The sequence below is a fragment of the Ischnura elegans genome, chromosome 3 (genome assembly GCF_921293095.1).
Source record: "Ischnura elegans chromosome 3, ioIscEleg1.1, whole genome shotgun sequence".
NCBI lineage: Eukaryota > Metazoa > Arthropoda > Insecta > Odonata > Coenagrionidae > Ischnura > Ischnura elegans.
In genome coordinates, this window is record NC_060248.1 from 13,859,839 (window position 1) to 13,886,564 (window position 26,726).

The following is a 26,726-nucleotide window of genomic DNA, read 5'->3' on the forward strand; positions in this document are numbered from 1 at the left end:
CCTAAATTTCCTCTGATGAGACGAAAAGAACACGCGTGACATGAGGACGAGAAGAGGCAGAAACGGAAGATAATGGGAAAGAATGGTCACGCCCTCCATGATTAAAGCATTGCTGTGCATATTAATGAGCGCGCGATTTAATTAGTGAATGCAGAGCCACTGCTAATTCTTCAGTGAATTTTGAGAACTTTGCATGGAAAATAATTGGTTTCAGGTGAGAAAAATTACACGATTGATAAAATTAATAATAATAATAATAATAATAATAAAACAGAAAAAACTATTGCAAATAAGTCATGCGAGATCCAACGTTGAAGAACGACAGATGACGGCGGTGTAATTCAACGGCTGAAACCTCACAATATTCTGTGTCATCATGCCCTAAGCTGATCCAAACTGAATATGAAAATAGAAATTATTAAGTTGCAAAAATAATGCATAAAAAGCTAGCCAAGCAAAATCAATTGTAACTAACGTGATAATTTTGTGTCATTTTACAAATATACACCACAGCCTTTGATAGTATCACAAATTCATAGAATTAATAGGGACAAAAGCATATTTTTTTACAGTATTCTACCGATTAAGGTAGGTTTCCATGGAGTCCTAAAGAAGTGATCTGGGAGCCTCCCTTTCCTTCCAGCGCTACCTTCTTCAATTCACTGTAAGGCCTACTCCCTTTCAATATATCTAAAAATCCTATTCTTTCCCTTCCCCTCCCTCGTTTCCGTAACATTCTACCCACTAACACCATTTTCAACATCCCCTCACCGCTAAGTATTCGCTCCATCCATACCTTCTGTCTCCTGCGTATCTCATCTAAAAGCTGCCTCTCCTCGCCAACCATATCCAGCACTTCGTCGTTCGTTTTCCTCTCCGTCCATTTCACCCTCTCCATTCTTCTCCATACCCACATCTCGAATGCCTCCAATGTTCTCTCGTCGTCTTTCCTCAATGTCCACGTTTCCGCACCGTAGAGCGCTACACTCCAGATCAAACTCTTCACTAACCTTTTCTTTAAACTCTTACATAACGATCCTCTCAGAAGCTCCTTCCTGTTCAAAAAGCATAATAAGAGATAAAAATTCCGAGCTATATACCACATATAATCATTGTCGAGAATAATATTATCATGCATTGTTATAATACCAAAAAAATTCAATGTGAACCTGCATAAATTACAACTACCAACCGTAACGTTCATAGAAATCCGAAGATCAGTACTAATTAGCACAAATATTTTCCATTAGGAAACTCCTAAACAATGGCCAAGACCCTTAAGTCCTGCTATTCATTGCGTAAGCCGAATGGTAGTAAAAATGGCGTAATAAGCGGAGAAAAGGGGGAATATAACTAATAAATGACAATGAATGACGATGGAAATGAGTAGGAATCGTGAGAGAGAGAGGAGAGAGTCGGGAGTAATCGTCGTTTAAGAAACGGAATCTCAGAGGACAATGAGGGAAATGGATGCTTTGGGGAAAAGACGCACTTAAATGCGCACGGCTAATGACCGTGAATCGGCCTAAGGTGCGTCGGTTCGGATGTTCGGTGAAAGTAAAACGCCCTGTTGAGCCGGGAGTAGATGGCGGCGCTCATCGACTGGAAATTGCCACCGCAATGAGGATTTTTTTCTGCTTCCCTGAACGCTTATCGGCTCTCTTTACCGTAAAATAGGATGAATTATCGTTTGCTTTTTACGAAATTTTGCGAAATCAGGGTGAGAAACAAAGAGGTGCATCGGAAAATGTGTATAAAGGATGGAATTGTGAAGAAACACATATATTTTGTATTAAATATTTAAATGTCGTTGTTATTGTGCTCTGATTTTGAATTTTTTTAAATAATTAACACTTTTCTACGCAAAAAATTGAAATGATGCTCACAATCAGATATTTTTCTCTGTGTTTCCGTCTGTATCGGATGGCAACCCAACCTTCCTCTTCTGTGGTGTGTAATCCCATTCCATTATAACTGATGCTTATTGTAAGCTATGAATTATACAAGTGAATGAAATAAAGTCACAAAATAATAAGTCAAGTTATATTAAGTTATTATAATTACATACTCTAGAGACAGTGTATAGGTCACGTAATATGAGAACACAACAGGGTCTTTCATTCGGCAGAACCGAAATCACGGTTAAAACAATCCGGTAGTTAGAAGAGATGGATTGGTATAAGTTAGGACGAAAATAAAACTTCATCATTCAACTATTCTCTCGTAATTTCAAAATAACGAAATTGTGAAAGTAACCACCCACTTTTCACGAGTTTTGACGTCATTAGAAACCAGATCCCTACACTAACGGGTAAATTTTGTATAGAGGGAAGGACCCGCTCTCCAAAGTGTAAACAACTACGGACCACTGTAAACCGATGCGTGAAGTAGATGAGTAGCTGAGACGCGTTGGCCTTCTCTGCAGGAGTCGCTGAAGTCATCAATTTACCAGCGAAATCATTTAAGGTGGTCGAATATTATTTACGAATACAGTGAGAAGTAGGCTACCGATCTAAAAACGGTAAATACTAGTATCCTGAATAAATTTTAACCCCCCCCCCCAAAATTTCTTTGCATTTATGAGAAGGTCGCAATAATTCGAGACTCTCAGCGATGGACAGTGTGCTCTCAAAAGTGTACACATAAACAAACATTAGAACAAACATTGATTTCCCCGTATACCGCATAGGGGTATTAGACTAAATATTAAATACATATTGCTTGGAAACTATGGGTAGTACAAAGAAACTAAGGCCAGGTTTGGATTCGGCACATTAAAATCTATAAAGATCAGCCATTAAAATAAAAAAGTTTTCAAACAAAATTTTTTTGTTGGCCTGTGTAATCTATCACCGCTGACATTCTCATGCTTTAACTCTTGATTTATCCCAGACGTTTCCCTCATTTCCCTTGAAGTCTAAATCACAAGATGATTTCTTCCGTCCCTCAGAGTGATAGCCCCAACGATAGCTTTCTAGGGACCAAAAGAGGGATCGCTCGACCCATCCTTTTCTAAATCACGCTATCATTCCCGCCGTCCCTTTCTCCATCGCTTATTCCGTCACTTTCAGTATTTACAACTGTCATTCAATTAGTTAGAAGTGTAACGTTACAGAAGGCTCGTTTCCTTCATCAAAGAAAACGAAAGGCATTGGTTGCGATTCGTTATGCGCCATTAGTGTATTCATAATGTACAAATTATTTGATTTTATAAATCCCAGTTTGGACGAATGTTAATGGTCAATTTTAACCTCATTTGAAAAAGGCCAGATTGGCGCCCATCGCACTCCACGTGACGTCACACGGACCTAGATACCATACGAGTAGGCAGGAGTTTTACATCGTCTGAGGTTACCGATGCATGCATGCATGCTGGGAAGGAGTGGACAATATCGCCAAAGTGGAAGCTCCAATTACCACGATGTATGTTTTTGACACATTCTCTAACTATAACCAATTTTTAATTTGCTCAGTTCCTAATATTTTAGAGGCAAAAATCTTCAATTAATGGATTAAAAAGTTACAACAGACAGGTGAGAAACGACCCAATCGATTGATCAATGTGGAATGTCTCTCACGATGATTCCTTGGTGTTGCAGGTGCTTTCCTCATCCCGTACACATTGATGCTGGTGTTTGGAGCCGTTCCACTCTTCTACATGGAGCTGATCCTGGGCCAATTCAACAGGCAGGGACCAATCAGCGTCTGGCGGATATGTCCCCTCTTCAAAGGTAAGCAACGGCCAAATGGAGTGGCCAGGTACATGAGAGAGAGAGAGAGAGAGAAAGAGAGAGAGAGGGGAGAGAGACCCTCTCGCCAAGAGCCTCCTTCAAAAACTCACACTCAAAATTAAACACTCAATTTGTTTGCACTAGTTATGGACTTAGTCGGTCATTCTCGTGATCCCAATCACGGTGACCATTCAGTTGAGTGACTCTGTCATGAACGGCAGGTCTTGATCGTGGAAAGTGGACGGCAATCACGACCGAGTAGGGAATCACGACCGAGGGGGCAATCACTACCCTGTTGTCAATCATGACCAGCTGATCGCTCTCTTCTTAAGGGCAATATCTATGTAGCTTGTTAAACGAGAGATGAGTTGTTATTATTATTAATCTATAAAGTTTTTTCATTTATTAAAACCAGAAACTAGTTAATTTTTATCTTAATTACTTCCAAAACATTTACAAATACAGAATGTGCCTTAAATTTTGTTTATTACACTCCTTTTATTGTTTTTCAAGATACAGAATCAACAATAATTTCCAATCATTCGTGGGACATATGGTTAATGATCAATATTTTATTATGGAAAGTCAATATAAATAATGGAACTGATTGAAAGGCATGAGAGAAAACTGAGCTCTCTCAAGATTTTCGCCATATCACCTGAGATATGAAGGCCATAGATACCCTGAAATGTCGATTATAGAAAAATTTACAATTATTACGAACTTTGCCCCTAAAAGTGATTGCAATACCATGGCATTCATCACCACGAGTGAAAGAGCAGTCAAAAACGGTCAATTCAGGTCGCGAGTGACGATCATCAACCGCGACATCTTCGAAGAATGATAGCAATAGATTGGATTGTGTTTGAGAATGATCTATGCAATGAACAATCACGAATGACCAAATGGCTGGCGATTGACGGAGAACGACCACGATCACGAATGACCTGCGTCTGGATCCTCGCGATGAAACAAACATGAATGACCGACGATCGCGACTGATGGAGAACGTCCACGGTCATGAACGACCGATGTGAGGAAATGACCATCTCGGTCATCTGAATGATCCCGTTCACCGATCAATCTCAGAGATGACCCCGGTCACATTATTCGATAGTTCATGACCGACCCATCACTAGTTTGCACTTAACTTATCTCTGAGAATTTCTCTTCCGTAGTTTCTAAGATGCAAAGTTTTTTTATTAATTTAGTTTTTATATTTGAGAAGCAGTCAAATGTAGGAAAATGCCCATTCTATAGGCATGATCAGAAATTTTAAATATGGTAGCGTAAGTTTTCTAGGAGTTGAGGATGGAGGATTTGATTAGCAATCTAGAGGAGTCTGATTGAGATGCTAATCGCGCGCCCGCATACAACCCTTGTGTAGGTTTTTGCGGTGTGGCGAAGATTTGTCGGAGACGTTTACAGTATATGCACCTTTGAAGACCAACAGTTTCGCCGGGATCGCAGCTGCCTTCTTCTGGTCGATCATTTACAGAAGAGTGATGTCAACCGTCTTTTATTCACATCCGTCGGAGTCAGGAGTCTTTTCATTTTCCAGTTTTCCATTTATTTTTTCTCCCGAGTTGGTTTGAGCACTTTTTTCTATGAGCTGGATGGCTGTTATGCGTCTTTCCTGCTGAAAATTTTCGCGGATTTTATAATCTCTTCACTAATAGTGCTTGGATCGGTCGATAGCTTGACGTAAACGTCGGAAGTAAGAGACGGTCGATATCAGCTCTTTTCATTTTATCGAGCTGAAGAAGCCACCTGTAATGCCGGCGAAACTGCTGTCTACATGTTATAGGAATTTGCCACGGGTCCTCCACCGATTGAGATTCTTAATGGCTGACGTTTCAATGCCCGAGTCAGGCACTGAAACGTCGGCGATGGAGGAACTCAACCGGTTGAGAACCCTAGAATTCCTTTAACTTGTTCACCGGAAAATCTTACGATCTTATTTGAGGAGGTTTGGAAGCCATGGGGAACAGGTGATTTTTCCCCCTACAGCGTTAGGTGAAGTTAATTGTTAGAAGAAATGCTCAAATCTTTGTTGCCAAGGGATACGAGCAAGTCTCAGTTCTGCCCTTACATCGAGTGGAATATCAAATGCACTTTATCAAATGTCTAATTCATCTCGTTTGTTTTGTACACCTGAATTCTGTACCTAACAGTGTATAGAAAAAAGAAATCACTTATACCCCTTGGCTTTCAAACCACTCATTTGTATAAGACACGGTCTCAGGCGTTATTTTGTAGAATTGCTTCATTATTGAATGAAATATAATAACTTTGTTTTATTCCACACTTTATTTTAAATAGTACGACCCGGGTTTCAACATCTAGTGTTATCATCAGGTGATAAAAATAAAGTGTGGAATAAAATAAAGTTATTTTATTTCATTTAACACTCATTTGTAGTCCACAAAAATGGACACACGCGTTGCATATCCCGTAAACCTCTCCGCTTTATTATTATTATTATTATCATTATTATTATTATTAATATTATTAAAAATGCTCGCTTTTGGATAAATCTCTGACGTCATCCGAATTTGATGCAAAAGACGGGAAAACAGAGTAACTCCTCCATGCCTACCAGACCGACTTCCCGCTGGCTCCTGTCAAGCCTTAATAATATTCTCGTTGCAGGCGTGGGCTTCTGCGCCGTGCTCGTCGCCTTCTACGTGTCCTTCTACTACAACGTGATCATCGGCTGGGCCCTCTACTTCCTCGTGGCGTCTGCTTCGGCCGCGCCCTCCTCCGCCGAACTCCCCTGGCTCCACTGCAACAACTCGTGGAACACGGAGCACTGCTGGGAGGGGGTGCTCACCGTCCAACCCCCCTCCCCCGCCCCCTCCGCCGTCCCCACCCTCCTCCCCAACGCGAGCACCGCGCACCACCACCACAACCACTCGCACCACCCCTCCTCCTCCTCCTCCGCCCCGCCCCCCCACCCCACCTCCCCCCTCCTCCTCCTCCCCCCCCTCTTCCCAGAAGGCGCTGGCGCCTCCCCCACCCCCTTCTCGTCCGCGGCGCACGTGCACGCCGCGGCGGTGCAGGTCGCCGCCGCCGCTGCCGCAGCCGCCGCCGCCCCCGCACCCGACGAGGACCACCAGCCGCACCTCGTGCCGCTCGGAAGGCCCGCACACTCCCCGGCATCCGAGTACTTCCAGTGAGTGAGAGCCCACCCACCTAAGACGAGCACATCACACACGATACCAAGGCCCAATCCACTTTGGTGCTGATTTAGGGAGGCATTAATTTTCTTTCTTTTGCAGCACCAATGCATTTTTGCATCTAGGGAAATTAATAACTAGGTAAATGGTTAATAAAAAAAAACATTCCAATCCAAGTGATTCTTTGAAGGATATCATAATACATTGCACAGAGTGATGCAAAAATGATTTGGACCGAGGGACACAGTTGCGCAGCGAGGGGGGGTTTTGGGGGATAAAACCCCCTCCACAGCTCATAGAAATTTTTAATTTTAATCCCTTTTACTCATTTGGATCAGTATCACTTATAAAATAGTGCTAGGATTTATCAAATATCCCTCAGAAAGTCGTAAAATTCGCCATTTTGAACCATTATTCTTAAAATTTTCTGGAGGAGGGCCTCCGCAACTCCTGCTTACCCTGGTGGGTATTCCAAACCCCACACACCCCGGTATTTAGTTGCGCCTAAAACCCCCCCTAGCCTTAATTCCTAGCTGCGCCCCTGCAGGGACAGATTTATGGGGGTCATAGGCCCTCTCTCCCGGAAAGTATTGCATTCTCCCCGAACCCGGGCCATGACCACCCCCAAAAGTTTAATGCTACATATAATTTACTTACTAAGTTAGATAATAATAAACAATTATGTTTGTTACAACGGCTTACTTTATGGGGCGCTGTTTTTTTGTCATTTACAACATCAATGCATTTTTGACCCCCCTCAAAAATTTTATCAATATTTATTAAATTATTATTACTTTCTTGTATCCTTGCAAGGAAATGAAGGGAGTGCATATGCAACTGCATGACTACGAGTCCTAAACGTGAGAGAAGTGTGAGTTGCATTTATCATAGAGCGTGTCACTCCCTATTTTAAAAAAATTACAACGGAGAACGACCCTTTCTCCCGGTAGGTATTCCATACTCCCCGAACCCAGGTCATGACCCCCCCCTCCCAAGAATTTAATGCTAGATATACTAGTCATACTTAGTTAGAGAATTATAAACAATTATATTTGTTAGAGCGTCTTATTTTATGGAGTGCTGTTTTTTGTCATTAACAACATCAATGCATTTTTGCATCCTGGGGAAACAAATGACAACACAAATCGTAAATAAAAAACATTCAGATACATGTGATTCTTTGAAGAATACGCCTATATATGTACAGTGTAAAATAATGTTTAACGCATCAGAAGCCATGTACTAAACAAGCAATAGCAGACCAAATAAAATAACGTAAGTAAATTATCACAGGCCGAATTCCAATCCACTTTGAGATATACAAGGCGTGCATAAATTTCCCCACTTTCTGGATGGGACCTCAAGTTGTTCGAGTTTTGGCGACCTCCACGACAAATAGAAATCTAGTACGGCTGGTACAACTGAAGGTACACGACAGAGCTACACTGACTATATGAAAGAAACATGCAGACTCAGACCAAACGCATGATAGTATTTTTGCTCGTAAAATATCATTAAATCAACCTAAGATACACTTCCTGGTTAAAATATGTTATTAAACACTAAGCACTCAGGTATAAAAACCTCGCAAAATAAAATTATCGCCTTATTTTGGACACAAATTGTTACTTGCTGTTTCAGTGAGTTTCCCAGAATTTTGATTAGATATATGTTTCGGTTGAATTTCATGCATTTATCTATGTATACGCCAAGCTAATAATTTACATAAGTGCATTAAAACTAAGCTGGGGATACCTTCATGAATTTCCGTTTTCTTATAGTGCGGTCATAAGAGGAAAACGGACACAGTAGCAAGGACATCAGGAAGCGAATTGCACTAGCAAAGGAGGCGTTCATGAACAGGAAGGAGCTTCTGAGAGGATCATTGTGTAAGAGTTTAAAGAAAAGGTTAGTGAAGAGTTTGATTTGGAGTGTAGCTCTATACGGTGCGGAAACGTGGGCGCTGAGGAAAGAAGACGAGAGAAGATTGGAGGCATTCGAGATGTGGGTATGGAGAAGAATCGAGAGGGTGAAATGGACGGAGAGGAAAAGGAACGAAGAAGTGCTGGATATGGTTGGCGAGGAGAGGCAGCTTTTAGATGAGATACGGAGGAGACAGAATGTATGGATGGAGCGAATACTTAGCGGGGAGGGGATGCTAAAAATGGTGTTAGAGGGTAGAATGTTTGGGAAACGAGAGAGGGGAAGGAAAAGAATAGGATTTTTAGATAGATTGAAAGGGAGTAGGCCTTACAGTGAATTGAAGAAGGCAGCGCTGGAAGGAAAGGGAGGCTTCCAGATCACTTCTTTAGTACTCCATGGAAACTTACCTAAATCGGTAGAATACTATAATAATAATATAGTGCGGTATCGTGCAGGGCTTTGGAAAACTTCCGTTGCCGAACAGCCACAAAGTAGTGTTTATTTTCCGACATTGGCTTAATAAGGCCTCGTCTCCTGTGCCACTTGAGACGTCAAAAACTTGTGCAGCTAACTCAGTCTGAGATTCGCCCAAGAAGAAGATGGGTTTGTGGTATAAGTGATAGCATACGTGACCGGCAATCGGGAGATCTGGGTTCGAATGCCGGCTAAGACAAATGATATTTTTCAGGGCAACTGACATCTTCGGTGTACATAAAACACAAGGGTTAGATTTTACGGCGAGAACTACAGCTGTAAATATTTTCGTGAATGAGAACTTAATTCCAAGGGTGCTGGACATGGTGGGTGAGGAGAGGCAGCTTTTAGATGAGGTACGGAAGAGACAGAAGGTATGGATGGAGCGAGTACTTAGCGGGAAGGGGATGTTGAAAACAGTATTAGAGGGTCGAATGCTAGGTAAACGAGGGGGAGGAAGGAAAAGAATGGGATTTTTTGACAGGATGAAAGAGAGTAGGCCTAATTGTGAATTGAAAAGGGAAGTGGTTGATGGGGAGGGTGGATCCCAGAATTCTTCTCAAGTACTCCACGGAAACCTACCTTAATCGGTAGAATACTTTAAAGGCCGTTTTACACGGGGCACGGAATTGCGCAGGTTAGAGCTGCATTCATTTTTAAAATGGCGTGGAATTGCGCGAATGCATGAACGAAATTAGAACAGAGGCTATTTTGCCGCCTCGCATCCACGCATTCTCGCATGTGCTCTAGCAATTCACCGCTTTACACGACGCAATTTTGACTGCGCCTTCGCACGTACGTCAGATTGCGCAATTCCGTATACCGTGTAAAACGGCCTTAATAATAAAAAAACAGACTATCCAGTTTTCTTCCAGTTTATCAGACACCCAGTAATAAAAATGTCCTATTACTATCCGACGCTATTCCATTCTCGCTTTCCTTCCCTGCGTGCAAGTGCTGCGGCTGTCTGCCATGACGCCATCTCTTCTTCTTTTCAGCCGCGCCGTCCTCGAGATGCAGGGGAGCGGTGGTCTGCACGACCTGGGCGTCCCCAAGTGGCAGTTGGTGCTCTGCGTCTTCCTCGTCTACACCATGCTCTACCTCTCGCTCTTCAAGGGGGTCAAGTCCTCCGGTGAGTCACACATCTCATCCCTACTGCCCATTCGCGGTTCAGGGGGGAGGGATGACAGGGGTCATGACCCACTCCAAAATTTTTAATTTTTAATAGTTTAATTGTTTTTGTGCCCTTAAATGTCTAACATTGTTCATTTTCATCTGTTTTTAAGAATAAAAATAAAATTTTCGGCTCCAAAACGCGTACAATAATGAGCATTTATAAACAATGAAACAGGAAAACTCCCCTTCCTCCCGGGGGGGTTATAACGTACTCCCTGGACCCAGGTTATGACACACTCCCCCCAATTTTGCCACTGAATCCACCCCTGCTACTGCTCCTGCATCTCGAAAAATAGTATAATCGTAAAAAATAAAATGTATAATCGTAATAATAGTATAAAATAAAAGTAATCACAATGAGAATAAAATAGAATGGTAACCTTCCACACAATTTTATTTGCCAAAGTACCGACCCGGTTTCGACACGTAGTGTCATTTCCAAGGCACCAATTTGACTTTCCAAGTTCTATGTATACCGTCCAGCAAGAGAAAGGTGGGGTGGAAAGGATAGCAAGGGAGGGGGGAGACAGTTTGACTAAAAAGATGCGTAATAGGTAAGGTCTTTGAAGGCGGGGGGGGGGGGGGGGGGGTTATAATTACCTTGATGATGACACCCTTTAACCTTTAACCCTGAAAATTCCTGCCCGCTCAGTGAATACATAGATGTTTTTTTAATTTCTGACCTCCTTCGCCAACACCCGCTCCTCTCCGGGTTGCTATGACTTCTCTTCCTACCTCCCCGATTCATTGATTTACGTAATCCCTAGTCCCCCCCGCCTTCAAAGAGCTTACCTGTTCCGCATCTTTTTAGTCACACTGTTTCCCCCCTCCCTTGCTATCCTTTCCACCCCCCTTTCTCTTGCTGGGCAGTATATATAGAACTTGGAAAGCCAAATTGGTACCTTGATAATGGCACTACGTGTCGAAACCGGGTCGGTTCTTTAGTAAATAAAATTGTGTGCAAGGCTACCATTTTATTTTATTTTCATGGATATAAAACATTTCTCCCAGATATCGCCGGGCACTGTGAATAACCAATGGTCGTAACGTTTGGGACCACGTCATAGGCACGAAAGAAATTCTCGACTATTAGTTTTCTGCGGCGTTGATTTGCAGATGTCTCCATGGCTTCTGGGTTTCACCCCGTCGGAGTATTTAGTGACGACAGTTTTGCCAGTATTCCAAAAGACGTTCTCAGGTCAAGTACTTATTGTTAGAAGAGGTGTTTTCTTCGTTTTTGTATAGGACATGTTAGTGCCAGCTCCTCTAAGCTGAAAGGTCATCGATCGATGCGTATTTTTATTGAATGACCATCATCCACGAGTAGAGGAGAGGATAGCCGTCCTCTTAGTTCATGCTGTTTGGCATCTTGATTATTACTAAGGCCTCCTTTATTGGCCAGGGATATTGATTCGCCATTGCGGAGCATGAGTGAGTGAACCCGAATACGACATTTATCGCCAAATTAACCTGCCGTTCCAGCAACTTCTGGAGCAGGCTTGCTAAGAAAGCCATTAAGATCAGGCTAAACAAAAATACTTATCATCGAGACACGGGGTATAAACTCAACAATGCGTGGAATACCATTTTAAAGGCAATAAAAAATGATAGAACTCCCTCTTTTTATCCGAATTATCCAGATCTTTCCGGGCGATCAGGAGTATCCTGATTGTTGTGAATGTTTATAGTTACATCACAACGTTTTTTGTCCAGTCAAAATTATTAATTCACCCTTATGACGATGGAGGAGTCGTCCGTTGAAACATTCATTATATCCAACGAATCAAACCGGCAGAAATACTTAAAGACTTCACGCAAATGCAGGACTCTTTAATTATCACATTCTCTCAGAACTGACAATAAATACTTGGTTAACAATTCCATTGTATTCTAAAGGCCTGTATACACGGTACATTAACACTTACAGGTTCATGTCTAAATGTATGAACGCGAGAATGAACGCCAATATGCACCGTGTAACCACCCAACTTGTGCGAATGCAAGCACAGAAAATAGAACATGTTCTAATTCGGTTCATGCATTCGTACATGTTCCGTTCCGGTCCACAAAAATCATTCACGCAAACGTACATTAACTCGTACGTGTTAATGTATCGTTTAAACAGGCCTTAAAGGAAATTCATTGACTGCCATAACTTGGTTCCACAGGCAGACACATGAACTAAAGCGTTGATTTCATCAGTCTTTTGATCGAAGTGAAGAAATTTCAGCGGTGAAATATGGCCACTGCAACGTGTAGGCGGTTGGTACGATAAAAACAAGAGGGAGCATCCGCAAAAAATTAATCATGATTTCTCAATAACAGAGAAAGGAGGAGATTTCAACGACTGAGGATTCAAAACATGCAATCGTGAGGGATGCAGGCATGGGAAAACAATATTTAATTTAAATAAACATCTACCAATTACCGCAAAAAAAACGTAGATGTAAACTTACCGGAAAATCTTTCTCAATTTGCTGTATTTTATCGTAGCAACTCAATTTGAACCATGGGATCTTGTTCTAGTCCTATAGAAGGATAAGCAAAATAATCAGACAATAATAAGTGACGAATGAAGAAATATAAGAAATGCGACAGAGGAGTAGCGATGAAGAAATGGGTACGAGCCATCAACAATTTGTCAATGATAATTCCTTACACTCTCACGTTTGCATCGAATAAAAACTGAACGCAAAATGGGTCCAGAATTCACAAATAAAAGGAGGAAGTCCCAGAAGAGCCAAGGAAGATAACTGCTCGCGGTTCATGCTCCTGTAAACATTTACTGTACTTCCTGAGTACATACTACTTTTGTGAAAGAAATTTGTATGGTTGGTTAGCGTAGGTTCAGATGGAGCATTTTGCGAATTATTCCGCTCTTTCTTCCCTCCCAACTCGGAATGCTCTCCAATTCCTTATAAGTCCAACTTCCTTTCGTTCCTATTCCTCTTCCTATTTTCTAACAACCCCTCCCACGCTTAGCCGATCTTCTTTCCTCTGGCACTGTTGTCGACATCCCCTTAAAATATTCGACCGGGGGGAGCCGAAGAAACTGTCGAATCAATTCATGATATGGGAATGCATAAATTATTAAGGAATGCCAGCGACACTTTGTGGAATTTTTATACCACCATTCTCGCGAAAAAAAAATACATTTGGTCAATCGTATGTTTATTTATTTTCCGACCTAGGTTACTAAATTTTAGCTTGTCATTATCAAGGTCATATGGAAAGGTGATGATGACAAGTTAAATTTATTTTTTTTCCTTATCTTGACCTCGTTTAATTCATGTTAAAATATTTCTTGGAGTGTAGGTCAACTTATGTTATGCAAACAAGTTATAGCCAACGTTTCTATTTATTTTAAACCATCATCAGGGCTTAACTTTGCACATATTTATTGATATGAATATCAAACATATATATATCAATAAATATGTACAAAGTTAAGCCCTGATGATGGTTTAAAATAAATAGAAACGTTGGCTTTAACTCGTTTGCATAACATAAGTTGACCTACACTCCAAGAAATTTTTTAACATAAGTTAAATTTATATATCAAGAAAATCTTTCCCGAAGTATGTTACCACGGAATGTTTCTCTGGCTTGGGTTAAAAACGCCATCGTCGCCAACATAAAAGCCATACTTTGTCCGTGCGAATGAAGGGAATGTATGGGTGTTTGGGAATGAGAGAGAGAGAGAGTGTGTGTGAGATTCACTGGAACATCCCTAACTTGTGTTGACATCCGTTTTTTTTGTGTGCTAGGCAAGGTGGTGTGGGCGACGGCGACGCTGCCCTACGTGGTGCTGAGCATCTTGCTGGTGCGGGGCCTCATGCTTCCCGGCGCCCTCTCCGGCATCTCCTACTACCTGCACCCGGAGCTGGACCGCCTCGGAGACACGCAGGTGTGCGCCCCAATAACAAACACATCGAATGCTCCATCATGGGAGAGAGACGCGTTCAACACCCCTCGACCGGTCTTTTTTAAGGCCGTTTTACACGGCACACGGAATAGGGTAGTTTCCTTCATCAAAGAAAACGAAAGGCATTGATTGCGATTCGTTACCCACCATTAGTGTATTTATAATATACAAATTATTTGGTTTTAGAAATACCGGTTTAGACGAAAGTTAATGGTCAATTTTAAACCTCATTTGAAAAAGGCCAGATTGGCGCCCATGCGATTCCACTCCACGTGACGTCACAGGGACCTAGTTTCTATACGAGTAGATAGGAGTTTTACATCGTCTGAGATTACCAATGCATGTATGAGGCACAGAGCTCAGGGAAACATCTCTTATTAAAATTGTCTAAGGTCGGAAAGTTTTCTTCATTTGATAAGGCATTAATAATCCTTATTTATGCCAAGCGCTACCTGCTAGCATCCAGCATCGTATCAGCGCTCAAAGCCTCGCTCCAAGGTCACCTCACTTGCGGCAGCGGGAACCAGAACGACACCGGGACACGGAGATTTCCCGGCATTCATATTTAGCCGTCGCGTTTTCGCGCGCTTGAAAATTTTCACTTTCCATTTAATCGCGAAAAATAGATGTCGTCATTTAAAAATCTAAAAGCGTGAAATACGTACTCCAGGAGTAATAATATTTCGATTTAGGCAATAAAAAAATAATAGGAAACCACCCTATTGCGCAATCTGACGTACGTGCGAAGGCGCAATCAAAATTGCGTCGTGTAAAGCGGTGAATTGCTAGAGCATATGCGAGAATGCGTGGATGCGAGACGGCAAAATAGCCCCTGTTCTAATTTCGTTCATGCATTCGCGCAATTCCACGCCATGTTCCACGCCATTTTAGAAAAAGAAATGCAGCTCTAACCTGCGCAATTCCGTGTCCCGTGTAAAACGGCCTTTACAGGAGAATGGGACACCTTGGCGCGGGACATTTCGGCGCGGGCAACTTCGGCGTAAAATCGGGCGCACAATGATTACATTTTCCTCCCGACGAAATGACATGATTGTTCTCTGGTCTCTGATACACTATAAAATAATATTTAACTCTAAATAATTTTATCGCGTAATAAGTGAGGATTGGTAAGTACAAGAAAAAGTGTTTTTTTTAATTTAAAAAAACAAAACCAGAGATCGTAATTTATCAAACCATAGTAGGATAACTATATGAACCGCGAAAAAATACGGACATTTTTATATATAATTAAGGATGTACAAGAAATACTGATGGGTGGGGCAGTTTTTAATGCACGTGATCTCACGTAGAAGCAAACATTCTCATTTGGACGGTAGGACTCCTCACAATGTGACGTTTGGTTATTACTTCCTTTAACTGTGTGAATTCTTCTGTTCTAAAGACTTAACGATCCTATTTTTTATTATGATATTTATCATTTTCACTACTACCCCCCAACAACTGTTCAAACATAAGAATTAAGCAACTTGTTTCCATGACTGCCATCGGAAAGCCTGAAAAATAAGAGTTTTAATTCAACCATCAAAATGCAGTTCAACGTTTGGCGTTATTACTACATTAACCAAGTCTGATATAAATCGTTGGTGATTTTCTTTAGAATATGCTGCATTGTATCGCGCCAAAGTGGCTCGAACTGCGTCGTACCGCGCCAAGATAGTCTCCTATCATACTCCATCAATGTTCTCCCCAATAATATACATGCATAATTACATATTCTTACTAACATTCTGCTGATTTGAATATAGGTATACCTCGCTTAACACGATTTCAGCTATGACACGACGCTCTCTATTTTTTCAAGCAATTTTCCTGTTTACCTCAACTGAGGAACTTACCTAAATTCTTATGCCACCTCAAGCACGGGAAAATCAAATCAAACGATTTACTTTAACATATTAATGAAGTATTTAGCTCTTGTAATGGACTGTTATCTTACCAAAGATAACAGTCAGCTGCATTTTCAATCATAGAGCCATTACTACTGTATTAAAGACTATGGATGTTAAATAGTCCAAAGAATAATCAGCCTACGGCGCACAAAGTGTGACTTGTATTTCCTGATATAAACCTCTCACTTAATAGGATATTCGCTAACTCGACACCGTTAAGAAACGTACCTATAGTGCTAAATTAGGAATGTTTGAACATCATTAAAAATTTCGCTCAGAGTTCAACGCATAAATACCACCCGAACGGCCGAATTATTTCCTTTTTCCGTGTAACTCGAAAAATGGAAAACCATAAATATTTTTTAGGCCAAACGTGACGAGAGTGATCACGGACATGCCTCGCCGACCTTTCCGTCTGACCCTTATCACTAAAACCTCGTCCACGACAAAAACAGTTCGGCTTTCATTCCCCTCGCTGCTTCGTTCCATTTCATTTTCCACTTTCCCTCGGTTACAGTGGTCTTAATCCCCATTAGCGCTTTTCCAGTGGCAGTGACGTCATGCTCGCGATGAAAGAAGCGCCTGTCCCCCTCTCCCCCTACTTTCGTCACTGGCCAATGGACGCTCCAGAAACAATAGACGGTTTTAATTGAGGACTTGGGAGAACCAAAACACCAAAGCTAAGAAACTGCTGTAACACAGTGTGTCCCTCCCTTGCGAGCGATTTCTCGCCTGCTGGTGTAATGGATGGGCGTCCAGATGCGTGACGAGATATCTATTACTAACATTTTTATTGGTATTCGTGCTATTAAATGCAATACGTATTTTTAATAAATAACTCATCTCGTAACTGGACGGGCGATCATTAACATGCATCATTATAAATATTATGGCTAACGTAAGACAAACTTGTTTTATTATCGTATCATTAAGAGAGTATGGTACTGATTGCGAAATAACCCAAGGAAAATATAGGCAGGATTTATATTACATGAAAAAAAGTTTGGATACGGTTTTTGATTGATTTTTTTAATAAAATTAATGAAATAGCTCACTTAAACACCCTTTTACGTAGACTCATTCATACCCATGGATAGGCAACAAGGAATTTTATTTATCCTGAGGCATATGCAACCACAATAATAATAAGCTTTTTGTTTCCATTTTTCAATCCACTTCATCATGCAGCATGTTGAATTACTATCTACAAAAAAACGAATGGTTTAAAATCCTAAATTTGTCTTCTGACCAGTAGGTGTGGGTGGATGCAGCCGTGCAGATATTCTACTCAGTAGGAGCTGGTTTTGGAGTCCACTTGTCCTATGCCAGCTACAACACATTCCACAACAACTGTCTGCGGTGAGTAAACAAATTCTTCAACATTGTGACACGCATCGGGCATATATGCCACTCTGAAAGTACCTATTATCATTTCCAAAACTGTGTGAGCATCAATCCCTCAGTTGAATTAATGGGGCAAAATTCTGAAAAGCTCTATAGAGTATTGGCAAACATTGCACAAGACCTTTGGCCCCACTGAATGAACTTTATGTCACCGAGAGCCAACAAGGATGCCTTTCTGAGCATGATTTGATGGTAAAGCATCCAGACATAACAAGCTTTCTTGTTATCACATACTATATAGTATACAAGCGTGCTGCGCCTGCTCCCAGCGGGCTTCCCCCGCTCTTTTCAATGCAGCTAACAGAGGGATAGGAGCGTTTCTAATTTTAAAATGTAGAAAAAAAAGGCAGGGTCTTATGTACAAATTTAATTGGAATGTTCATGTACAAATTGAGGTCAGAGGACCTCTTTAAACACAACATTGGAAGTAATTACACTATCCTCTGTTAATACTTGTTTAGCGTTTTCCTTAATATTTACAAAAATATTTTGAAAAGATCTTACCCTAGAGAATGCTACATAAAGTTGGCCATGAGAGAATACAGGGTCAGGTAGGAATAAGCCAGCTCTTTGCAAAGTCTGACCCTGAGCCTTGTTAATAGTCATTGCATAGGAAACCGTAATGGGATATTGTCTGCGAGTCAAATTAAAAGGCATGGTGGGATCCGACGGCGTTAACTGTATTCTTGGGATGAGGACAATCTTGGCGGAATCGATTATTTTTTTATCGATTATTTTTAATTTTTAAAAACCAATTTTAGGAAACAATAGCAATATTTAGCAAGTAAGATATGCCATCGCATGTTCTCTGATAAATTCTGTGCATTTTGGTACCTCATTTGTAGAGTTTGGTTGCGTATAAGTTGAGAAAAAGGTATCTATACAGTAGAAATAATATAGAGGATACATATACTAATTCATGAATAGTAATGGTCTCACCTCTCTGTGACTGCAGGGACTGCCTGGTTACGACGGCCGTCAACTGCTTCACCAGCTTCTTCTCCGGCCTCGTCATCTTCACCTACTTGGGCTTCATGTCACACAAGCAAGGGGTCCACATCAGCACTGTGGCAACAGAAGGTACAAACAGCCCATCACATAACACGGCATCAATCAATTTACACTTAATTTCTATATAATAATCATTCTCTGCAAGATGGAAAAAATGAGACTTTGACAGCATTCCACAAAATCTTTTTATACCCTAACAGTTTCAGCTTCCCAATAATACCTTTACTGTTCAATGTGTATGCTGAGGAGATGGCAAGAGAGGCATAGGATGAATTAGAGGCACACATGGGGGAATGATTTTTAAATCAGTTACGTTCACAGATAATCAGGCATTGATTAGCCAGCCAGCAAGAGGTTTGCAGACTTAAATGGCTTCATTAGATCATTGGTACAAGAAATATGGCATGACTATTAATCTAAAGAAGACCATAATTATAGATTTTTGTAATTAATTGTGATGCGGGAATGGGAGGCTTAAAAGTTATGTAGATGGGCTCAAAATGGAGCAGGTGAAGCAGTGAACTATTTGAGCAGCACATTTAATGAAAATGGATTCAGCAGCAGAACCTCAGCAAGAGCATTGCATCGACAAAGATGGTGTTAATGAATAGGGATGAGATGATGATAGGATCATTAAGTAATAGTTTAAAGTAAAGGCTAGTGAAGAGTCTTATCTGTATTGCAGGGCTTTACACTATGGAAGCAAGAGCAATTAAGAAGGAGGATGAGAAAAGACTGGATGCATACAAGATCTGGGTATGGAGGAGAACGGAGAAGATGAAGAGGACGGAGAGGAAGAAGAACGAGGAAGTACTAGACTTGGGCGAAGGGAAGAGGAAGCGTCCATGTGAGAAATGGATGAGACAAAGGGTTTGGGTGGAATGAGCACTGTATTAGGAAGGCATGTTAAAAAGCAGTGATAGTAGGAAGAATGTTTGGTAAATAGGTACTCGGGGAAGGAAGAGAATAGGATTTTTATATACGTAGAATGAAAGGGCATGGGACGTACTGAATGTGAATTGAAGACGAAAGTCCAAGTTAGGAGAGGACACAGGCCAGGTTAATCTGCAAAATTCTCCATGTGTCAAACCCAGTGGAGCATCTATAACGATACATACATATGTAACTGGTTTCAGTACTTCCTGCATCATTTTTGAGGGTACAGCTCCTAACTTCCATGGGGAGATGAGCCTTAACTCTCCTGGGCAGTTCTGCCCTTAGAATTGGAGCAGTGAAGTGTGGAAACTGGTTGAGAACATGAAAATTGTGTGGAATATTACCACGGTCTTATTTCTCCCATCATGTCTAATTCAAAAAATTAGAGCAAAAACAACAGCATCAATTCTAAGAAAAGCGACTAACTATTTCCAGTGATCCGTTTATATTTCATCAACTGGCATCGTAGCAAGCAAAAGTTCATGGTAGTTATGTGGGCCCCCACCCCCCCCGAGCCTCAGATATACGCGACCTAAGCCAGGGGTAATTATGGCTCGTGTGCAACCCTTTCCCGAACCCTCCCTTGACCTCTGAGAGATAATCTGGGTCCTCAAGAGATAGCCATCAGAGCGTGAGGTTCCTCTAGAAGATATTACCAGTCATAGTACATTTTTTATTTTTCTAATTCAAATACTCTAGAGTTCAATAAACATGTACACCAATTGTGCTCCTGATGATGGAGCAATCAAGTTCATCTTATGATTGAGGTCATACAATGAGTAATAATGATTTTATCAAAAGTGATCGGATAAAAGGCGGCCACTTTCAGAAGATTGGCAATGCCAAAGAGGCAATGATTGGCAATGCCAGGGGAGTAAGAGGCATTTTTTCTCTCCCCCCACCCCACCTTTAAGCTCGTACAACTGAATGTGGAATGCTGATGGCAAGGTTCTGTAAGGGTTTTTGGCAGGGATTGAATTTTCATCAACTTACACTATTTTATCTATTCCTATACTTGCAAAGGGATGGATAAAACTAAACAAGTTACTCGAGAACCAGGATTATCTCTTGGAGGTCGAGGAAGGGTGTGGAAAAGGGTTGCACTTGAACCTATATGGCTCAAGTAATTATATAATTAACCCCTGGCTTGGGTCTCGTATACCAGTGGCTTGGGGGAGGGGGGGAGGGTACATAAAAAACATGAACTAAACTATTTAAAAGCATTTTTCCCATTATGGAGACTATTCATTGAAATATGTCATTCGTCTGTCATGCAACAGGCCCAGGCCTGGTGTTCCAAGTGTATCCAGAGGCCGTGGCCACACTGCCTGGCTCACACATCTGGTCCATGCTGTTCTTCTTCATGCTAATCATGCTGGGACTGGACAGTGCGGTGAGTACTCGCAGAAAAAAAATTATTTCCATTCCCGTACAGAATATAATTTTTTGTATTTTTGATGATGTGACTGATATGAACTTTCTCATTCATTTCAGCTCAAAATAAATGTTTACCAGAGTTCTCATAGGTTATATGTACACGTCTGATGGATTTAAATACTAATAAGATTGTATGCGGCATATCTTTATGGAACCTATAATTCATGCTAAACTGGCAAGAAAAAACTTGGCAAACTTCCACTAGAAGATTTATCAGACAAGCATGCTTGACCAGGATTTTGACTGCTTGACAAAACCATGGTTATGTAATTGGTCATCCAGGGAAATCTTACCAAGTTTTTTTCTGCTTGTCTCAACATGAATTTAAATACAAAATAACTTATTTTCAAGAGATTATTGAAAAATTAATGACATTCACTGGCAATTGCCATACAGGGAGTGCAGCTGAAAAAATTGGAAAAAGAAATGTCTAAGGCCCATTACCTTTCCAATCTTTCATCTCCCTCCATCAACAGTTCCTTCACTCATCTTTAACACAACCAACACACCCTGCTGACATATCAACAAAGACTCTTTCAAACTGTTCAAATTGATGAAAAGTGATTTAGTGGCATATTAAATAGGTAATTTGCATTTTTAGCGTTTCATTAGTAACTCTGTTTACATTGCACAACTGAAATTAGGTAGTCTTTTCATCACGGCAATGTTACTGAAATACGGACAAGAAACATTAATTCAATGTTAATGCATGCAATTTAGTATTTAAAGAACATTTGGTTGAGGGACAATCTCGTTCTGTAGCAAGATGCCTGTCCTGAAGATTCAGGTTCCGGGTGTGGCATACAATAAGGTTAATGTACTTGGTCCTGAATGGGAAAGAGGCTTGGTTCACACCGAATCTAACCTCACTCCCTCTGCCAAGAATAAGGGTTTGGTGATGTCAAACCATACTTCTTCAGATGCTCCATGATCATTTATGGTTTTCACATGTAAAAGTGTTTGTGAAAATAATAAAATTTATAATCAAGTTGTGAGGCCAATATTACCTATATTACAGCATACTCCCCATTATCCGGCTGTGGTTTATCCGTGTTACGGCTCATCTGTGCATAAGTTTTAAACTTCTTTTTTTAGTTTTAAACATCGCACAGTGGTTTTGAAGCATTCGTGGAAACCACTTTTCTGAATCCATGATCTTGCAGCCACAGATGCATGGTTTTCAGAAACCAGGTATAACATGGAGCAGTAGGCTTGCGAGTACAATCACGTTTTCGCTTCTAAAAAGATCGCGGTGGGGAAAAGAAAGCTTTTAATGATTCCGGAAAGAAGTATAAAATAACAGACGATGTGCATAAATAATTTTAATCGTTTGATTTATAAGAATCATGAAAATTAAATGATATTCAAGGGAAAATATGGATTATTCGTATTTTCCGATTGTTCGTGCTGACTCTTCCCATCATTACCCCAGATAATCAGGAGTATGCTGTATATGTAGCACAAATGCAGACCATGCACGAAGTATTTAACTATCGCGTGACTATTATCCTATTAATTTCAGATGGGAGGAATGGAGTGTGTGATCACAGGTCTGATGGATGAGTTCAAGAGCGTGTTCCACGGGCGACGCTACGCACGAGAGATCTTCACGCTCCTTGCCATTCTGGTCTCCTTCTCGGTGGCCCTCATGAACGTCACACCCGTACGTCATCCCTACTATCTCCTGTCCACTTTCTGAGGAGTTCAAAAGACATATCACATCTTGTATTCTAGCCAGTTAGCACTTAAAGAGTAAAGTACTAATATGCATTTCTTAAGAGCCAAAACTGCCAAGAAATAAGATTTAAAAAATCATTTTTGGCAAAACAAGAGGAATCATGTTACCACAGCCATATATCTCTGCGTTCATTATTCATACTTCAGCTCAGCTCAACTTTTGCTATGAGCCCCTTCCTCCTGAGAAATTATAATCAATTACTCTTTTGGACAGTAAGTAACTGATACTTGTAGTAAAATGGATTTCACATTGAAACTGTATTCAATCGCAGTTAATATTCGAGACCATTACTAGTAACAAGTATGTAGTAGAATCTATTCAATCTTTTCTTCAACAATGTTTCTCCTAATGACAAATGCTTGTTTCTTTGCAGGGAGGCATCTACATTTTTCACCTCCTTGATACTTATTCAGCTGGAATCTCACTTTTATGTTCTGCATTGTTTGAAGCCATTGCTGTCTCCTGGTTCTATGGTTAGTACAACAACTACACTACGAATAGCCAATGAAACTGATCAACCCTGTGGCACATAAATCATATGGTATTGTTCCTTTGAGGAGAAGAGTACATTTCTAGGGGGCAGAGGTATTAATTTGGAGGGGTTACATTCATAGTCCGGCTGGCGAGAATTGACTGATGACGGCCCAAAATGAGGGGCAGAGAACCCTGCGCCAGCATGGTTTGCAACCAATCGCTGTCCCCCAAACGCACCTCACACCCTCACCTAGTTACACAATGTTGTCACATGCATATGAAGCACCGAAACAAGCCTGAACCACCAAAACAAACCCTTTCTGCGAATCACCAAAACAAAGGGATTCTTCCTTTGTGTCCTTCACACTCAAAATCCCTCCTGGCTCCTTTCTTCACGGAAGCCTTTTGTTTACATTTAACATGGGCATTTCCCTTTCTTACCAGGCAACCTTGCTCTCCACCCTGTATTATACCATTTTTCTGAACTGACGGCGGCTGACCTTGAGCGTGCTCGAAACCCACCCACTCATCTAGCCAATCACAGAAGAACGACAGGAGGAAGTGTGGAAGAGCCCGCAGTCTCTCTCCGAACTCCGTGCAGTGCACATCGCTCTCCAGCTAGCAGAGTTGCCAAGCCGAATCTTATGAGATCGTACAGCCCTCGTTCTGCCGCCCCCGAATGTACCGTTATTCCCAATACTGGCAACGCCGGTCGGCCGGATGGAGGGGAAATGGGAAGGGGATGGAGGGGAACCGAGAGGTGGAAGGGGCAGCGCTTCTCATTCGCTAGTTTCTATTTTCCACCCAGCTGCCGTCAGTTCGGAAAAATGGTATAGACCCTTCTGCCTGTCATCAGGCAACTCTTGGTGGCCAGACTGTAGCCCTCGACAGTTATGCCTTTTAGTGAAATATATGCAAGTGAAGATATGCTAACAAACTTGTTAGTATACTTGTAAATCTTCTGTAAATAATATATATATATTTTAAAATCTGCTACTTTTGGTGATGTGATTTTAGTAATTTTATGACATTGAGCATTAGAAATAATTTTTTCAAATTAATAATTCAGTATATATTTAACCATGAATGAAAAAAGTACACATCAGCATTTTTTGAAAATGTCTGAATCTTTTCAGAATATAGTCTATGCATATATGCTGTAACAATACTTTTTTGCGATAACAAAATAATATCATTCCAAAGCCAATGAGCATAAATTGTCATCACTACCAAGTTCAGCCATTTTACAAGACCATTTAAGACTAACCAACTCACTCCACATGCCAATGCAACTGAATTTCATCAGTGGGATTTATCTTAACGCCAGACATATCTCTGAACAATGTAATAATTATAGCACACTATCCAGCTACCTTTGGCACCCATGCAGTGTAAGCACTTACGTTAAAGTGAGGATATTTAATGGAATTCCTTACCAATTTTTTCCCAAAATCTCCTCCTGGCATTACAGAAGAAATTTAGTTTATGGTAAGCTGCATGACCCTTTGTTTTCCATAATAAACCTGAAAGAAACAATTATGTCTCTTCCTTTGTGCTGACTAGGTGACAAAATTGCATTTTGCATACATAATGATCGCCTTCTATACCAAGCATGTAGGATGAGGGAAAATGAAAACTGAAGATATTGTTTGTGAACACATTACTAAGCAATCCATAATAAATGTATACGTAGCTTGATACGACCTGATGGATCTTCCAAAATTTTTCATATGCTGAGATTAAAACTGATCCTCTTTTTATGCCTTTACAGGTTTGGACCGCTTCTCCTCCGACGTGGAAGCCATGCTTGGATCCAGACCTGGACTATATTGGCGGATCTGCTGGAAGTTTATCAGTCCGACTTTCATTATCGTACGTCCAATCCTAAATATCTATTATCATCAATATAACTGGGAAATATTCAACTCTAACTGTGTGAATAATTGATGCAAATACTAAAAATTAATTTCTCAAGTAGAGCAAAGCTTTGGATGTTGAAGGATAATTATAGCCAGGAGTCTAATATGATACATCACATAGCGCTATATATCAGCTGTGCATAGAAAAGCTCTTCTATATTAGCCAATAATCTCTCTTATAAATATATTATTTCTTACAGTAAAATTTTCAAGTTATCCTCATTTATTGCACAATTTTAAGTATACAAATGATGAGTTACAAAGAGATATTTATTATTTCAAAATTTACCCAAAAGTTTGAGACTAAAGTGAGATAAGATATACAGGATAAGGTATAAGGATAATAATCCACAAATACTGGACCCAGATTGAAATACTGTTAGTGATAGAGAACTTCATTATCAATAACTATTCATTAGTTCCTAAGTTCAATAATTATACACTATTCAGCAGTTGCTGAGAGCTCACTAGCTTAAGTACTTAAAAAGTTACGAAATGGTTGAGATGAAAATGGTACATACATAGTTGTACCTGGAGACAATATTTGGGCTTTTACTTTCCTTTGCTCATTCTAATTTTACTTATTCTTTTTACACCATCCCAGGAACCTAGATTTAAAACTTTGTTTAATAAGGATGTTATACTCAAGTGATCTGTCCTAGTGCAATAAAATATTTATCTATCCATCTAAATCTTCACCAGTCATGTTCTCTTTCGCATAAATATCTGGCATAAGAGATTTCCATTAATACAATTGTTGTGGATTTTTAAAATTATTTTCTTCTTCATTGCAGGGTGTGGTTCTCTTTGGTCTTATCTACCACCAACCTCTCAAGTACAATGACTACTCATATCCCATCTGGGCAGAGTGGGTCGGCTGGAGTTTAGCTCTCTCATCTGTCGTCATGATTCCACTCGTTGCCATAATAAGGATAGCAAAGACCCCCGGTACTTGCAAAGAGGTAAGCAGCAAAAACTTCATAAGGCATATACGTACTTAGCATATTTTTTTAATGGATTGGTAAGCTGTCAATAGCCTTCATGGACTTGGGGAAGGCATTTGATGATGTGGAATGGAATAAGATGTTCAGCACTATGGAAAAAATTGGCTTTGAAATTCAATGGCAGAAGCATTTACTACCGCCTCTATCATGACCAAAAGTCAGCGATACGAATGCAGGAAGGAACAATCATGGAGATCAAAATGAATCAAGGGGGCCTTCAAGGATAAAACCCATCACTAACACTCTTCAATATGTACATGGAGGAAAAAACAATGAAGAAAATTGGAGGACAAGGAATCAAGAGAAGAAATGAATATGCTGTATTCACAGAGATATCACTATCATACCAGGATGTTTAAGTGATGTACAGAACTCACTGAATGCGATTGAAGAAGTGTTCCATAAATACAAATCGAAAAATAATGAGAAGAAAAAAGATTAAGATATGCGAGAGAGAGAAAGAGAGAGAGAAAGCAGTGGCCAAC

General features: G+C 40.6%; 1 protein-coding gene across 1 annotated transcript in view; it reads left to right on the forward strand.

Moving 5' to 3' along the window:
- LOC124154915 (sodium-dependent noradrenaline transporter-like) overlaps nucleotides 1-26,726 on the forward strand; it is a 188,303-nt gene that overhangs the window by 159,382 nt on the left and 2,195 nt on the right. The window contains exons 3-14 of the mRNA XM_046528688.1: nucleotides 3,600-3,731; nucleotides 6,384-6,583; nucleotides 6,851-6,906; nucleotides 10,306-10,439; nucleotides 14,251-14,390; nucleotides 17,574-17,677; nucleotides 18,678-18,802; nucleotides 20,950-21,062; nucleotides 22,629-22,769; nucleotides 23,218-23,317; nucleotides 25,090-25,190; nucleotides 26,032-26,199. Of these exons, the coding sequence (XP_046384644.1) occupies nucleotides 3,600-3,731; nucleotides 6,384-6,583; nucleotides 6,851-6,906; nucleotides 10,306-10,439; nucleotides 14,251-14,390; nucleotides 17,574-17,677; nucleotides 18,678-18,802; nucleotides 20,950-21,062; nucleotides 22,629-22,769; nucleotides 23,218-23,317; nucleotides 25,090-25,190; nucleotides 26,032-26,199 (1,514 nt within the window). The remainder of the gene's footprint in view (nucleotides 1-3,599; nucleotides 3,732-6,383; nucleotides 6,584-6,850; nucleotides 6,907-10,305; nucleotides 10,440-14,250; nucleotides 14,391-17,573; nucleotides 17,678-18,677; nucleotides 18,803-20,949; nucleotides 21,063-22,628; nucleotides 22,770-23,217; nucleotides 23,318-25,089; nucleotides 25,191-26,031; nucleotides 26,200-26,726) is intronic.